The sequence below is a fragment of the Macrotis lagotis genome, chromosome 1, assembly GCF_037893015.1.
Source record: "Macrotis lagotis isolate mMagLag1 chromosome 1, bilby.v1.9.chrom.fasta, whole genome shotgun sequence".
Classification (NCBI taxonomy): Eukaryota; Metazoa; Chordata; class Mammalia; order Peramelemorphia; family Peramelidae; genus Macrotis; species Macrotis lagotis.
The window spans coordinates 160,345,808-160,361,578 of record NC_133658.1 but is presented as its reverse complement, the minus strand read 5'-3'; the positions used below and the strand labels follow the sequence as shown (position 1 = coordinate 160,361,578).

Here is a 15,771-nt window from a genome sequence, read left to right as displayed (position 1 = left end):
ACAGAGCTCAGAACAGAGAACACTACAGGCAAAACAGCCAGGAAAAAAAATGTCTGCGGTGTCTTGTTCATGGAACAACCAAAAGACCAGAATACAACATCAAAAAGCATGTGATGGAGAGGGAGATGTAAAAAAGACTGGAAGGGTAGGAGGGAGGTTCAATCATGCAGGGTCTAAGCAAAAGACTAGCTATAAGAGGTGAGAGATATCAGGAGAGACTGGGAGGGTAGTGTTGCCTCTTATAGGGGAGGTGGGAATGGGGAAGGGTTTATGCGGAAAGAGAATTCTGATTTAAGTTTAAGATGTCTGGTGGACTTTCAATTTAAGATATTGGAAAGGCTGTTGGAGATGCAAGACTAAAGGTTGGTAGAGAAACTGGGGCAGGACAGGCAGATCTGAGAATTATTAGCACAGAGATTATAATCACTAAGTGAAGAAGTTTAGAAGGGGAAGAAAAGAGGACACAGGACAGAACTCTGAAAGATCTACATTATTGGGGCATGACCTAAAGTATATTTCATTTATATCTAAGTTAGCGCTGTCACTTATCAAGATTCCATCCCTGAAACAAAATTCTTAATGAAAATCTTTTGTTCCAGGTATCCTAACTTCAATCTTTAAAATCTTTAAGCAAGAAGTTGGATGGGATAGAAGAGCAATAGAAGCAACAACTTTGTTCCTTGCTGGCAGATGGGTGATTCTGGGCAAGTCACCCAGCTTCTTCATCTAAAAACTGAAAACAATGAAACAAACAACACCAAACTGCACAGGATTGTCAGGACCAAAGACAGGAAAAAGGATGTAAAGCATAATACAATATAACTTTTTATTACTATACCATAAATGATAGAAACCTCTGGTTTGAGATGTGAGTAGAACTCTGGACTGGAAGTCAGGAAGACCCGAGCTCAAAGCTAGCCTCATTCCCTTACTGCTTGACCCCTGGTAATATGCTTAACCTACAAGCCCCATGTGGATAACAGCACTGACTTCTCAGGGTTGCAGTGAGGAACAAATGAGATCATATTTGTAAAGTACTTTGCAAATTTTAAAGTGCTATATAAATGCTAGCTATCATTATCATTAGTAATAATAATAATAATAATAATAATAATAATAATAATAATAATAATAATAATGATAATACAATCCTTGGAATAATCCTGAATTTCCACAAAATTTTAGATGAAAATATAAATCCAGAGTAGAGAAGAGGAACAGATTTTCAAACGATTCAGCTTGCTCTACTAATAAGTTATGATTAAAAGAAAAAGCAAGGTAGTTTTTGAAGGGCTCTTCCCAAGTTCTTTAATCACATTAGAAACAAATCTCTCATAAATGAATTTGTAGAATGAAGGCGAGGAGGAAGGTAGGGAGGGAGAGGGAGAGGGAGGGAGGGAGGGGGAGAGAGAGAGAGAGACAGAGAGACAGAGAGACAGAGAGAGACAGAGACAGAGACAGAGACAGAGAGAGAGGAAGAGGAGAGAAGGAGGCAGGAAGAAGAGGAAGAAAGGATTTACAAAACACCTACTACAGGCCCAAAACTATTCTAAGTACTTTAGTAAATGATCTCATTTGAAAACCAGTACAATCAAGACTTAAAGGAAAACAGTTAAGCTGGGAAACAATTTTTATAACTAATGATTCTGACAATGGACTTGTTTGTTTCTAAAATAAATAGAGAAGTGAGTCAAATTTATAAGAATACAAGTCATTCCCCAATTGAGAAATGGTCAAAAGATATGAAAAGACAATTCTCAGATGAAATTAGAGCTATCTGTAGCCACATTAAAAAAAGTTCTAAATCATTATTGATTAGAGAAATGCAAATTAAAAACTCTAAAGTACCACCTCACACATATCATATGGCCAGTATGACTAAAAAGGAAAATGATCCTTGTTGGAGGTAATGTGGGAAAACTGGGACAATAATGCATCATTGGTGGAGTTATGAACTGATCCAACTTTTCTGGAGACCAATTTGGAATTATGCCCAAAGGGCAATAAACTATGCATACCCTTTGATCTAGCAATGCCATTTTTAGGTCTATATCCCAAAGAGATCATGAAAAAGGGTAAAACATCCCACATGTACCAATAGATTCATAGCAGTTCTTTTTGCAGTGGCAAAAAATTGGAAATTGAGAAGATGCCCGTCAATTGGGGAATAGCTGAACAAATTCTAGTATATGTAAGTGATGGAACTCTACTGTTCTATAAGAAATCGTGAGGGCTGGAACTTTAGAATGGAAAGTCTTGCATGAACTGATGCTGAGTGGAGTGAGTAGAAACAGGAGAATACTATATATACACTAAACAGCAACATCATGATCAACTATGATGGACTTGTTATTTCAGCAATACAATAATCAAAGACCATCTAAAAGACTTGTAATGGAAAATATCATCCATATCCAGAGGAGTTTAAATGCAGACAAAAGCTTACTAATTTTAATTTTTAAGTTATCTCATGTATTATAGTATTTTTTTCTCTAATGCTTTTTCCCCCATTTTGATTTAATTCCTCTTTCACAGCATGATAAATATGAATCTATGTAGAACTTAGATTCTTTCTGTTGGGGAGAGGAAAAGGATAGAGGGAGAAAAATGTTTTCATATTTTCAAAACCTTACAAAAAATGACTGTTGAAAACTACTGTTGCATATAGATAGAAAAATAAATATCATAAAATGGAAAAAAATGTGACCTCATATGATGACCTCAGCAACAGAGAGAGAGGTTTTTATGATCTCCATTAAAGATGTGGGCAGAAGTTAAAGCAAATTGCCTGGGTCACAAAATTAATAAAAGTCTGTCTGTAAGGGTATGAACTCAGATCTTCCTGACTCCAGGTGCAGCACTCCATCTACTTAGGTTTCCATGGGAATAATTTTAATTGTCTTCTTATCCTCAGTACCTAGCACAGTGTTTAATAAATACTTGTTGAACTGAATAACCTAAAAACATTTTATATTGCAAGTTTATGGATTCATTAAACCCAATCAATAGTTCATGCTTTTTAAAGCTTCAATGAAGAACATACATGTTCCTTTGAATAAGATAATTAGCCATTAATATTTAGTGAATATCTACAAGATGTATGAAAGCTCTATTAGCTTCATGCTAGCCAAGTAAAATTAGGTCTAACTTCTCACCAATAAAGTAAATAAGACTTTTAAGGTATAGGAAAGGGGAAAAAAGATTCCATACTACTTTACATTAAACAAGGAAATCATAACTATTATGGGAGTTGAGAAGAGTGAAAAATGTTTTTTCAATGATTCATTTCAAAGTAAAAAAATACTAATCTTGGATCAAGCTGCTTAAATTAAAATGCAATTCTCCAAAGAAATGATTTCTATGCATGCATTTAAATGATTCTTAAAAATTAATTTATAATTTAATAATTAAATATTATACTTAAGTAGAATTATACTTACAGACTGACATTCTGCTAATCTAAATTTTTTAGTTGTCCATATCATAAATACTATAGAAGCTGAAACAAAGAAAAGTTATCTTTAAAAGAAGGAATGATGTTAAAAAAAACCCAGCATAATAAATATATTTAAATAGCTTACCCAATATCGCAAAAATCAAAGTATTTGTGAAGTGTCTGTAGAGTGAAAATTTCACTGTGTTCTTTCTTAGTTTTAGAGTCTTCATTGTTTGTGCCAAACTTACAAATATGTACAAATATATACTAAGGAAAATATTTTTAATGATAGAGAAAGAGAATACATAATCCAAAACTCAAATTTTACTTTTATTCCATTCCAAAATAACTCCAAATTAAAAGACCTATATTAAACAGTTTTTTAAAATACTAAAATGTAGGAAATGCCATTAAAGCTAGTAAATCTATCTCAATTCCACTTTTCTATGTTAATGTACAACTTGGAGTCATCTTTAAATGGCTTTCATAAATGATTTTTGTGGAGAAATAAAGCACCATGTAAATGCAGGATGACTTTGTGACACAGAACGAGACCTCTCTTGTACAAAGTCATCTGATGCAAATGCCACCTCCCTCCCCCCGCCTTGTGTGAGTAGATCTCATGTTCAGAATCACAGGATTGAAGACACAGAAGGGACCTCAATGACCTTCTAATCCAAGTCACACACAAAAAGAGACCCCACTGGAACAAACAAGCATCTAGCCTCTACCAAAATGGAAGACAACATTAGTTCCAAAGAGAGTCACTTTTAGAAAGCTTAAAGAGTTCAGCATCCTTCCTTCAGAGATGATCTACATCCCCTTGCTTGTAGGTCCTCCAGTAGAGTCTGCATGATTATTTGTCATGTAAGTTACATAGGGATTCCTACTATGTACATGAAGAACAGATCAAACCAGAAAGGCACTGAGACCCCTTCTAAATCTCACGTCCTGTGATTCTGAACACAAGCTTAATCTCAGATAAACAACAATAAACCATAAGCACTATGATGTGGTGTCCAAAACAGATCTAACTAATTTAAAAGAGTCACTTAGCAATTAAAAAGGATTTTTCCCAAAGTCTCATTTGTGTATCTGCACATCAACAGTCTTAAATAGGTCAAAAATGAACTCTACTTATACATAAAATAATAAATTCCACAAAATAAACTGACTTTCCAAATATCACAGAGTTTAGCCTAGAACCTAGGCCTTCTAATTCCAAACTCGTGCCCATTTTCTAAATGATTACATTAGGTAGTTTCATATATGAAGCCGTATCAATACAGGATGTCCCAAATTAAGTCGCTGAAGCTTAAAACTGCACTAAGACTTTTCGAATACACTATATTTACCTTGATTAAAATGTGTCCTACAAAGACAGTTGTAAGGGATAAAAGCACATAGTAGATAATTTAGACTGAAAAACAAACAAAAAATCCATATTCTACTTCTAAAGCTAATGTTTAATATTTTAAAGGACCAACATATCTCAATGGCAAGAACTTTGCTTATATGTGTCAACCAACTTACATTAAAGCCACATGATATAACATCCTCTAATATTTCTTAGACTTTCTAAATACTTGGAGAAGAGCTGAATAAACACACCTCAAAACAGACTACCAGAAATTAAAAGGGTATATGACAGGCCAAAGAATACAGGAAGAAAGGCAATTTAATCCAAATTTGAAACTGGCAGAAAAGGCATTTTATCATTAATAAGTAGCTGTGATATTTGGGCAAAATTTAAGACACTATTCAAAAGTCAAGTGAAAGGAGGAAAATAAGCTGAAGCAATAAATAGAAACAAAGCAATAACTCAATTAACATGCTTGCTATAGTTAGGAAAAGGATATCCACCAGCATAAGCCAGAATCAAGCAAAGCCAAAGGGATGCTGGCCAGAGGAACAAGATCAGATTCTTTTGCCTGCATCAAAAAAAGCCAAAAATCAGAGTCACAAAAATATGTGCTATTTTTTCAGAATTTTTTCTTCCTGCCCAGCTACCAGCCAAATTTGATTTGTTAAATTAACTCAAATTCGGAATTACATTTTCCCCTCACTACTTAATAATTCAAGACAATTTTAATTTCCAGATGTTTCTCATAACCTATTTCTTTATTTTTATAAACCTCTGTGTGAAATAAATTTACACATTAGGTTTTTTGCCTTTGATACTCATTAAAAGAAATATTTGAGCAAATTAGATATTTGAGTCATTATATTTAATACCTTGCTTTCAGAAATGGGGGAATAGCTATATTTTACAAGAAGGTAGAATGTAATCCTGTGTAAAACAATTATAGTTATCAGAATTTTTACTTCAGGTTTTCTGACAAAAATAAGTTACTTTCCCTATTAGTACTATCTCATGGGTAGTTTTTTTCAAATTTCTAAAATTCACATCTATAAAATTTTCCTTAAGAAAAGGACATGCAGGGGTGGCTAGGTGGCGCAGTGAATAGAGCAATCAGGAATACCTGAATTCAAATCTAACCTCAGACACTTAATAATTACCTAGCTGTGTGGTCTTGGGCAAGCCACTTAACCCCATTGCCTTGCAAAAACTAAAACAACTAAAAAAAAAAAAAAAACCAAAAACAATAAAAAGAAAAGGACATGCAGATTAAATATCCTTTAGGTCTACTGCTTACTTTTCTCCTTAAAGAGTTAGCTCAATTTTTAGGCTAAGAATTATATATGTCTCCTACTTTAAGATTAGGCAGATTCCGAAAAAAAATCCTGAGAAGTTTTAGTACAAAATTATGTTGGAACAAAGATAAAAAGCTTCAAGATTTGTTGAGTAAAGCCAAAGCAGCAAAAAGATTTATCTGCAAAAGATTTGTCGTTAAAGACTTTACAAATATTTCCTTTTTTCTCCTCTATGATATCACAGAATTTTTAGAAATAGAAAAGATCTTTAGATCTCTATTAACTTAACCCTTTATTAATCTAACCTAATTTTTATAGATAAATTGAAAACACTTGCTTGTCCATGCAAAACACAACTCTTTGTGGTAGAGGGGGAGATAAAAGCCAACTCTTTTCCATGGCTGTTTTCACTGCTAACAGTCATTGATTTGAGTTTAAGAAGAAGCCTCAAACAATAACCTTATAGTTCAATCTTCTGTCTACAAATAGGGTTCTATTAGCTCTTTTTGTTTCATTATTTCTACACATAAAATTTTTCAGGGAGGGAAGTTACAGTTTTCCTTATCTTCTTTCCTCTTTGTCAAAAATCTCTTCTTACCCTTAAAAGCTAAATCTTTCTAGCCACTGAGGCCTGTTCTCAAAGCAAAACATCTTCATTCTACCTACATCCAGTTACTATCTCTGTTGGTTTCCTTATAAATTTTAAATTAGCATCATAATCTTTTTTATGATCATTTAATATCATATTCTTCTTTCTCTTTAATTTTTCACATAAAGAGAATACTCAGTAAAGGATATGAACCATGCAAAAATGGAGTCAATGACTGCTAAAACAATGTCATAAATGAGAACAGCTACATGGCTAGAACCCTAAAAAAAAAAAATAGAAAAATCACTTGTAACAAAGTTTTGTAATTGCACATAACAACAATATGAATGATCATTCTAACCAGGGAGTAGGGGGTGGGAGATGAGGGGTTGGGGGGGAGGCAGAGAAGTAAAACCAGTCTCACATCTGATCCTCACAGAAGGAGAACATTAAGAGATTTTAACTTCATTTTCTAAGAACTGTGGCAAGAAAGCATACAAAAATGATTATCAGGAGTCTTCTTGAGAGATGGTCAAGACCATATTTACTCCTTCAGAGGAGGGAACTGAGGTCCATAAATAAAGACAAAATGATTTACCTGAGATCAAAGTTAGCAACAGAATCAGAATTTGAATTTGAGTCCTCTGACTTCAAATCTAGTGCTCCTTCCACTACATATCTGCTGATTCTCAGTAACAAATGATTTCTAATTCTGTAATCTTTTTCTTTGTAATTTTTCTAGTCAGAACTGTGTCTTAATGTATGAATGTATTTCCATTATCAATTTAAATTTATATGTAATCCCAATTTGTCATTTTAGTCAAAATTTTAAGTTCCATTTCGAACACAAGAACTGACAAGAAAAAGATAGTCCTATCGTCTTATTCTTGCCTGGCAATTTTTGAAGGTTAACATATAAGTGAAATACTCAAAACAAAAGAAACAGGAATTACATTAAGTACTACATAGACTGGATGGTTATTCCCTGAATGAACTAAACATTCTATTTTAAACTTTCATCAGAAACATGATGACATTCACATAAGTATTCTCTTTTAACAGTGCAGAGGGCAATTATTTCATCCTTGTCATCTCATTCTCTGGGATAACCTATCTCTGCACGCTGTCTCATAAAGGCCCCAAAGAGGACCTTTCTAATGCTCTGCAGACCCTCTTGAAGGTTTTTTAAATACTTAAACTTAGGGATTAAACCAAAAGCCCCAACTCTACTCATGACTGGGCTACATCCTTTGCCACTGGCCAATGATATACTTCATGAATGATATCTTTTTATACCACTTCTTCCTTGCAAGTCATCACTGTAAAGTAGTGGGGTCAAACTCAAATGGAAACTAATTCCTCTCAGGTATACTGACTTAAGAATACCACAATTAAATTATATATATTATATATATGTATATAGATATATAGATATAGATATACATGTTATATTCTATTTTATTTATTTTGTTAAATATTCTCTAATTACATTTAAATTGGGTCTTGGGAGTTCTGTGCCCTCGCCTAAAAGAGTGTGACACCCTGCTGTGAAGACCCGAATTCAAACTCTCCCCACAAACTTACAACTATGTGACTATCAGTTAGTCATAACTTTCAAGGTCTCAGTTTCATCATCTATTTAATGGGGATAATATCAGTAAGGCCAATCTTACAAAGTGCTGTGAGAACCAAAGAAGAAGATACATAAAATGTATCTTCAAATCTTAAAACCTACATGATTTATTCAGTAGTTTCAGTCATGACTGATTCTTTGTGACCCCATTTTAGGTTTTCTTGGCAAAGGTACTGGAATGGTTTACAATTTTCTCCAGCTGGTTTTGCAGTTAAAAAATTAAAGCAGACAGGGATAAGTGACTTGCCCAGAGTCACACAGGTAGGGGCGGCTAGGTGGCATAGTGGATAAAGCACTGGCCCTGGAGTCAGGAGCACCTGGGTTCAAATCCGGTCTCAGACACTTAATAATTACCTAGCTGTGTGGCCTTGGGCAAGCCACTTAACCCCATTTGCCTTGCAAAAAAATAAAAACAACAACAACAACAAAACAGAGTCACACAGGTAATAAAAATCTGAGGCCAAATTTGAACTCAGGTCGACATCTTCATGATTTCGGCCCAGGACTCTATCTACTGTTCCACCTCCTTGTCTGTCTCTGTCTCTCTCTCTCTCTCTCTCTCTCTCTCTCTCTCTCTCTCACACACACACACACACACAGTTCTCCCTAACTAAAAAAAAAATTTAAGCATCTATATTGAAAGGTGAATACTTAAAACTCCTCCTTATAAGAAGACTAACAGGAAGATGAATGATGTTATTAGAATCCTAGGAAACAATTCCTATCTCAAATAGCTATTAACAAGAAAAAAGAACTGAGGATCTTGTTTCCAGACAGTACAGATAATAAGGATAATTCTGTAGTAACCTACACCAAATGTATGATCTGTTCTGTGATCTTTCTACTACAGCCTAGTAACTTATTTATGTTCAAGAAATAGGTCAAAGGGCTCAAATGGAGACCTTTACCGTCAGGAAGAAAAAGGATTTCTTTTTTTAAAAAAATGAAAGAAGGGTTTGAAAGTAAAAAAAGATCCAAAGAAAGAAACTGGACTACTAATCTGTGGCAGGAAGTCTGAGGGTAAAATAATATATCGAGTTGAAAAATTAAGTGTTCAATGATTCTTCCTTAAGTAGTCAACTTGAAACTCTACCTCTAGGACCCTCTAAATGAAAAGCCTACTCGTCCTTCATGAACTAATAAAATAATGTCCACCCATATATGTTGTTGGGTCAGAGAACATCCAGCAAAGATTAGAGGGGGCCAGGCACAGGGGGAATGACTGCCTCCTACTGAGTCTAGGGACAACTATTTGTGCACCTAATCACAAAGACTCATCTTCCCAGGATGCAGCAAACCTGGTGGTTAATCCCAACTTCTGGTGACTAACCAGGGACACAAGTAACCCTGCTAATAGGAATCCAGAAAGACTCACATAGAATTAGACCCTTAGACAAGAAAACCTTAGGGACATACTACCTCTTAAGGTAAAAACTTCAGAAGGAAAAAGATTTAGGAAGCAACTATCAACTTAATAAGATGCCAAGTTTTGCATTTCAGGATAATGGCTTACATGAATAGGAATAACAGGATCCTGGTCTGTGATTCTGTCCAATAAGGCCCAGGGTAAGTACCTAGATTCTTTCATAGCTAATTAAAAGTGGTTTAAATAGACAAGGAAGCAAGGATGAGAAAAAAATGTTTATGTAGATCTACCAATTCAGATATCATAAAATATAGGAACAAGATAGGGAGAAGCAATAAAGATGCCTAAAACTTTACAGGAGACAAAGTTCAGGAAAAAAGCCTACAATAAAACTGATGACTTCATATGCCTATGCACATGAGGAAGGCAGCCCAGTAGACAGAACTGAACCTGGAGTCAGGAAGACCCAAGTCCAACTTCAGACAATTCCCACCTGTCTGATCCTAGACAAATGACTTACCCTCTGACAGCTTTGGTTTCCTCATCTGTAAAATGGAGATAATAGTAATACCTACCTGTCAAGGCTGTTGTGAGGATAAAATGAGATAATATTTGTAGTAAAGCATTTTGCCTTAAAGCACTAGCTATTAATATTATTTATGTGCATTGTATGGGCAACAAGCTAGATAGACTAGAGAGCCCTGGTAAGAAAACACATAGGAATATGACTCTGAAAGTATGTACCCCATTCAAAGGAAAAAGATAGGTAAGAAGGAATGGGGGGGAGGGTTGCTGCATAAAAAAATATGTTTAAATATGTGTTCAGTTAAGGAAATCTAAGGAACCAGAAGGAAAATATGATAGCGAGCATCTGGATGAAGATGAAGATGAAGGGAAGCAGAAATTTGCTGTCAATGACTATTAACAAGCAGCAAGAGAGAAAAGCGAAAGAGATGCTTTCAAAATTCTCAAGTCTGATTTAATAATGATAGAACATTAATTATCTTGGGAATTATGGAGGATTTTGATCATTTCATCTTAATATTTATGACAGAGAGGATCTGTTAATAGTAAGTTAAAAGATAATCATTAAAGAATTTATTAAGAGTAGATACTTTGGGGGTGGCTAGGTGACGCAGTGGCCCTGGAGTCAGAAGTACCTGGGTTCAAATCTGGTCTCAGACACTTAATAATTACCTAGCTGTGTGGCCTTGGGCAAGCCACTTAACCACATTTGCCTTGCAAAAACCAAAAAAAAAAAAAAAAAAAAGAGTAGATACTTTGAATACAAAAGCAAATCAATCCCTGTACTTGAGGAGCTCACATTCTACTAAGGAGGTAAGGAAAACTCAAGAATACAATACTAAAGAAATACAGAGGAAAAAAGCAATTCCGATCAGTAAAGAACTGTACAGATGATGTAAATCAGTGCAGATAATAGAGGACAAACAAAATGTATGACCCAGTCTTGTGAGAATTCAGAATATTTATTTAAAAACACACACACACACACATACACACACATGCACATGCATGTACACATACAAATATGTTTAACTAACATGGATATTTTTCCCCTGCTGAGGAAAAAGAAAGATAAAAAAAAGGGGAGGGCGAAGGGGAAAAGCACTTATCAGGCACCTTCAGTGTCCCAGAGGCTGGGCTAAGAGCACATTTCCAGTATCATCTCATCTGACCTCACAACTACCCAGGAGGAAGGGGCTATTTTCTCTGCCAAGAAACCCCAGCAGGCCCAGTGCTGTTGCCTGTCTTGTCTCTCCCAAGAAAGTAGCAAGTGCAGAAAAAGAACAGGAATCTTTTTCTGACTCTCCCCCCCCCCTTTCCTCCTGAAATGATCATACTTGTACTAACATATGTTGTATCCTTAGTAGAATAAAAGCTCCTTGAGGGCAGACTGTTTCTCAACTTATCTTTGTAACCTTAATGCTTTCTGAATGACTGACTGAATGAATGAATGGAAAAAAAACTGATGAAACAAGCACTCTAGTCTTGAAAGTCTAAGGAGAGGAAGAATCTGAGGACCCCAGGGCAGGTACCAGGCCCAGCTGCATCCCCAGGCCCTATATCATTACCCATGTGACTGAGGGCTAAGGGAAGGGCAGACCACAGAATTGCAAAGACCATCCTGATATTTTTAAAACTACTGAGTTCTACTTACTCCTGGCCAAATTCTAGAATATATGAAAGACAAGGCTAGTGAAGACATAGAACTGAGCAATGAACCCAAAAATACAAGAAGGATTCATCAAGAACATGTCAGACCATTCCTTTTGCAGAAGAGTTACTACATTGGCATATTGGGGAATTCTTGATAGAATTCATTCATTTTTGTAAAACCTAACTTGTTATTTTTGTGGATAAAATGTAGGCAAGGTAGATACAGAACTAGTTGAATAGCTATACCCAAAAGTAGTAATTAATGGCTCAACATCAACTTGGAAGGAGACAGCTAGTGGAGTGGCTGTCCTGTCCTATACAATATTCTTATCAAAGATCTGAAAAAAGGAATTGATATAGCATGTTTATCAAATGTGGAGGACAAAAAATCTTAGGTTACACTGGGTTATATCTACAAAGATGGAATTTAATAAGGATAAATGTATAATTCAACTAAAAAATATCTTATAAGAGATCAGGTCAAGTGCTACCAGTTAAAACTACTAAAACAGAGGTTATTTTAATGTTCATTTAGGTTGTCCATTTGATAAATAATTTGCAAGGTTTACATGGGGGAAAATACAGTACCCAGACTGCAAAAAGTCCAAGGCAAAATAGTGTCTGAAATGAATGTCAGAATTCTTAAATTTTGTTTTGAATATAATCCATAGTCTTTGTTCTTATATAACATTATATATGAATCTATGAATACATAGCTATGAAATCATAATAAAAGGCAATTGGAAACTATTGTTTAAGTTTTCAATTCACATACAATATTTTAATTAGTAATAAGTTTGATCAAATTTTCAAATGCTTTTGGTCAAAAAAAGCATTTGTTAAAGTTTCAGAGCAAGGAGTAATGTGTAATCTTTAAAATATCTAATTGGAACAAAAGAATATGAGGTGTTTCAAACACATATCAAATGTGTAGAGGCACTTTATACTTAAAAAATTTTCAAACTGTACTATATTATTAAGTGCTTTAACCTGTTCTTTCTATGCTTAAGAAAAATACTAAGAATTTTTAAAAACAAAAATATCACATAAGCAGTTAATCCAGATGGAACTTTTTGTAAATTTGAACAATTATAAATACATAAAAGGACATTAAGTTATGCAAGTTCATTTCTAGAGAAACTCACCAAAAGATAGGACAAAATAAAACATATCTTAAAAACAATTTTTTAAAAGGTACCACTTTTTACCCCAATAATTCTCATAATGCCTTCAATAGCTGCAAAAATGAAGTAAAGAGCACCCAGTCCAAGCACACGATGCATAACCGTTCCCAAACGGGGTCTGAATCAATGAAACAAGAGAAAAACAAAGTATGAGTAAGGTAAAATAAAAGCATAGAAAACATATTGGATACAATTTTTTAGTAACAAGCCATCATCTAATTACACATAAGCACTTACCAATTTTTTTCTACCTACAATTGCCTTTTTCAGCAATAAATAGCAATCAGAGAGAGAGGCAGCTAGGTGGCACAGTGGATAGAACACTGGCCCTGGAGTCAGGAATACCTGAGTTCAAATCCGACCTCAGACACTTAATAATTACCTAGCTGTGTGGCCTTGGGCAAGCCACTTAACCCCATTGACTTGCAAAAAAAAAAAAAAAAAAAAAAATAGCAATCAGATCTTTGAAATGAAAACTCAGTGAGTTAAGGAAGCAAAAGAAAGTAGTTTATGCAGATGAAGTCCAGAGACTGAGGAAGCAAACCCTAAAACCAACTAAAGAATAGATCAATTGCATGAAATGGTTATGCTTTTTTAAAAGCACAGTTCAGAGCTTATCAAATGAAAACTGAAAGAATGCAAAACAACTATCTGTATATGATGGAATACAATCCTACTTTTAGGTAGAAGTAAACCTAGTCCTCTCAAAATCAACAATAGGATTCATGATGCAGTCTGAGCCTGAGTTAATTTTATAGATGAGAAACTTAAGGTCAAATCAAAGACTTCTGCTTTCAAATCCATCTTGTTTTTCTCTGAACCACACTTTTTTTCTTGACTCGAGACTGGAAATGACCTTAGAGCTCAGCTAAGTCTAAAACCTTCCTTTTACAAATTAAAGCCTATCTCTATGAGAATACTCCAGCTCCTGTAACACAGTAGACCCTTAATGCTTGTTAAATGACTTGTACAGGTAGTCAAGAAGTCCTCTTTCCATTGTACCATACTACTTCTCTTTAGGAGATTCAGCAAGGCAAAAGGAAAAGAGGGAAAATCCTCATATTCACTTTTTTTTTAGGTTTTTTTTGTTTTGTTTTGTTTTGTTTTTTTGGCAAGGCAAATGGGGTTTAAGTGGCTTGCCCAAGGCCACACAGCTAGGTAATTACTAAGTGTCTGAGACCAGATTTGAATCCAGGTACTCCTGACTCCAGGGTCGGTGCTTTATCCACTGTGCCACCTAGCGGCCCCCACATTCACTTTTAAGACAATACATTTCTATGGCAAAAATACTTCCCATTAAGCATCATCTGTAAGGTCTCACTGCCCTCATCAAGATACAGCACTCATCAGAAAGGAAGAAGTGGGGGGGGGGAAGGAAATGTTGATGTGCTATAGTTTAAAAATATACATAGAAAGTACCTTGTCATAACTATAAGATTACATAGAACTACAGAAACTCTTTCATCTAAGTAAACTGCAGAGAGTATGGACAAAAAAAGGAGAGATTTTATTAGTTATTCTCCAAGATATATGAGGTGGGGCAGAATAAATTTAAAGCATTAAGTCCATCACTGGAATAATGGCATCTTAAGAAAATTCAAATAAATTAAATTGTAAAAGCAGAATTAAATTCAATTACCCATGGTCAACAAATTGAATGATACTGATACTTTCAGGACACTCAATACAGACCTATCAGATCTATTTTATATAAAATAAAATTATGTTTTTACAAACAATCAAAATCCATTTCAAGAAAAAAATTAATAGTGAAATCCAAAATGATACAATACTCACAATTGAAGTCATAATTTCAAGTGACTTAATAAAGGTTTTGATAACCTGGATCCAAATTAAGGTGGACCTTAATAAGCAAAATTTCTTTCCTGCTATGACTTTTAGGCAACTATAGCATGATGGATTGAGCCAGACTCAGTTAAGAATCAATCAATAAGTAATGAGTAAAAGTCTAATATATGTCAGAAAGTGTATGAGATGAGCACCTACAACAGGACTAGGAATGAATCAGAGGTTGAGAGAAACTAAGTGTAAGTGATTTTAAGGATTTAAGTTTGATTGGGAAAAGTGCTGGCACTAAAAAATGGACAATCCAAAGGCAGGAAGCTGTGATAGTACAAAGTACTTACTTCACAATGCCATAGCCCAAGCTCACAATAATAACCAGAAGGCGTGCTAGGGTCCTCTTAATTGCAGAAATCAGCTCAGCAAACATCAATAAACCTTGGGCTGAAAAGGAAACAAAACACTTCTGATATAAAATAGTGAACTAGAAGTAATTCTCCATATTTAAGATTTCCCATTTCTTCAAAGACATTCAGTTAACCCTTTTTCATTTTTTTCATCTGCGAGCCCTCGAGCACAGAAATCCTTACAAAAGTGAAAACAAAAATGGTTTGTATGTGAATAGAATACAGTTGCAATTTTACTAAAATAAAGTGGATTCTTTGTTATACTGAAAAGGGACAAGGAAAAGCTTGGAAGCAAGTAGAAGCAGAAGGTCTCTAACTAAAAAAAAAAAAAACTTTTATTTTTGCCAAGGAAAAATTCTTTTAGTTAATAGGCTAATATTGAGGAACACTAATACACATGTAAGATTAAGTCAGCTGGAATCCACAACAGTGAACAAGAATTTTATTTAACTGAGGGATGGGAATAACAAAAGAATCATAGGATTCCAGAATTTTACAAATAGAAGGAACTTTTGTGCCA

At 34.6% G+C, this 15,771-nt stretch overlaps 1 protein-coding gene across 2 annotated transcripts in view; it reads right to left on the bottom strand.

The window, feature by feature from the left end:
• The window catches only part of TMEM87B (transmembrane protein 87B), a 52,540-nt gene that overhangs the window by 16,041 nt on the left and 20,728 nt on the right, over positions 1 to 15,771 (bottom strand). For both annotated transcript variants that reach the window (XM_074209280.1, XM_074209279.1), the window contains exons 9-13: positions 15,189 to 15,288; positions 13,066 to 13,159; positions 5,296 to 5,367; positions 3,582 to 3,690; positions 3,441 to 3,499 (exon numbers count right to left, since the gene is read on the bottom strand). In XM_074209280.1, coding sequence (XP_074065381.1) covers positions 3,441 to 3,499; positions 3,582 to 3,690; positions 5,296 to 5,367; positions 13,066 to 13,159; positions 15,189 to 15,288 — 434 coding nt within the window. The remainder of the gene's footprint in view (positions 1 to 3,440; positions 3,500 to 3,581; positions 3,691 to 5,295; positions 5,368 to 13,065; positions 13,160 to 15,188; positions 15,289 to 15,771) is intronic.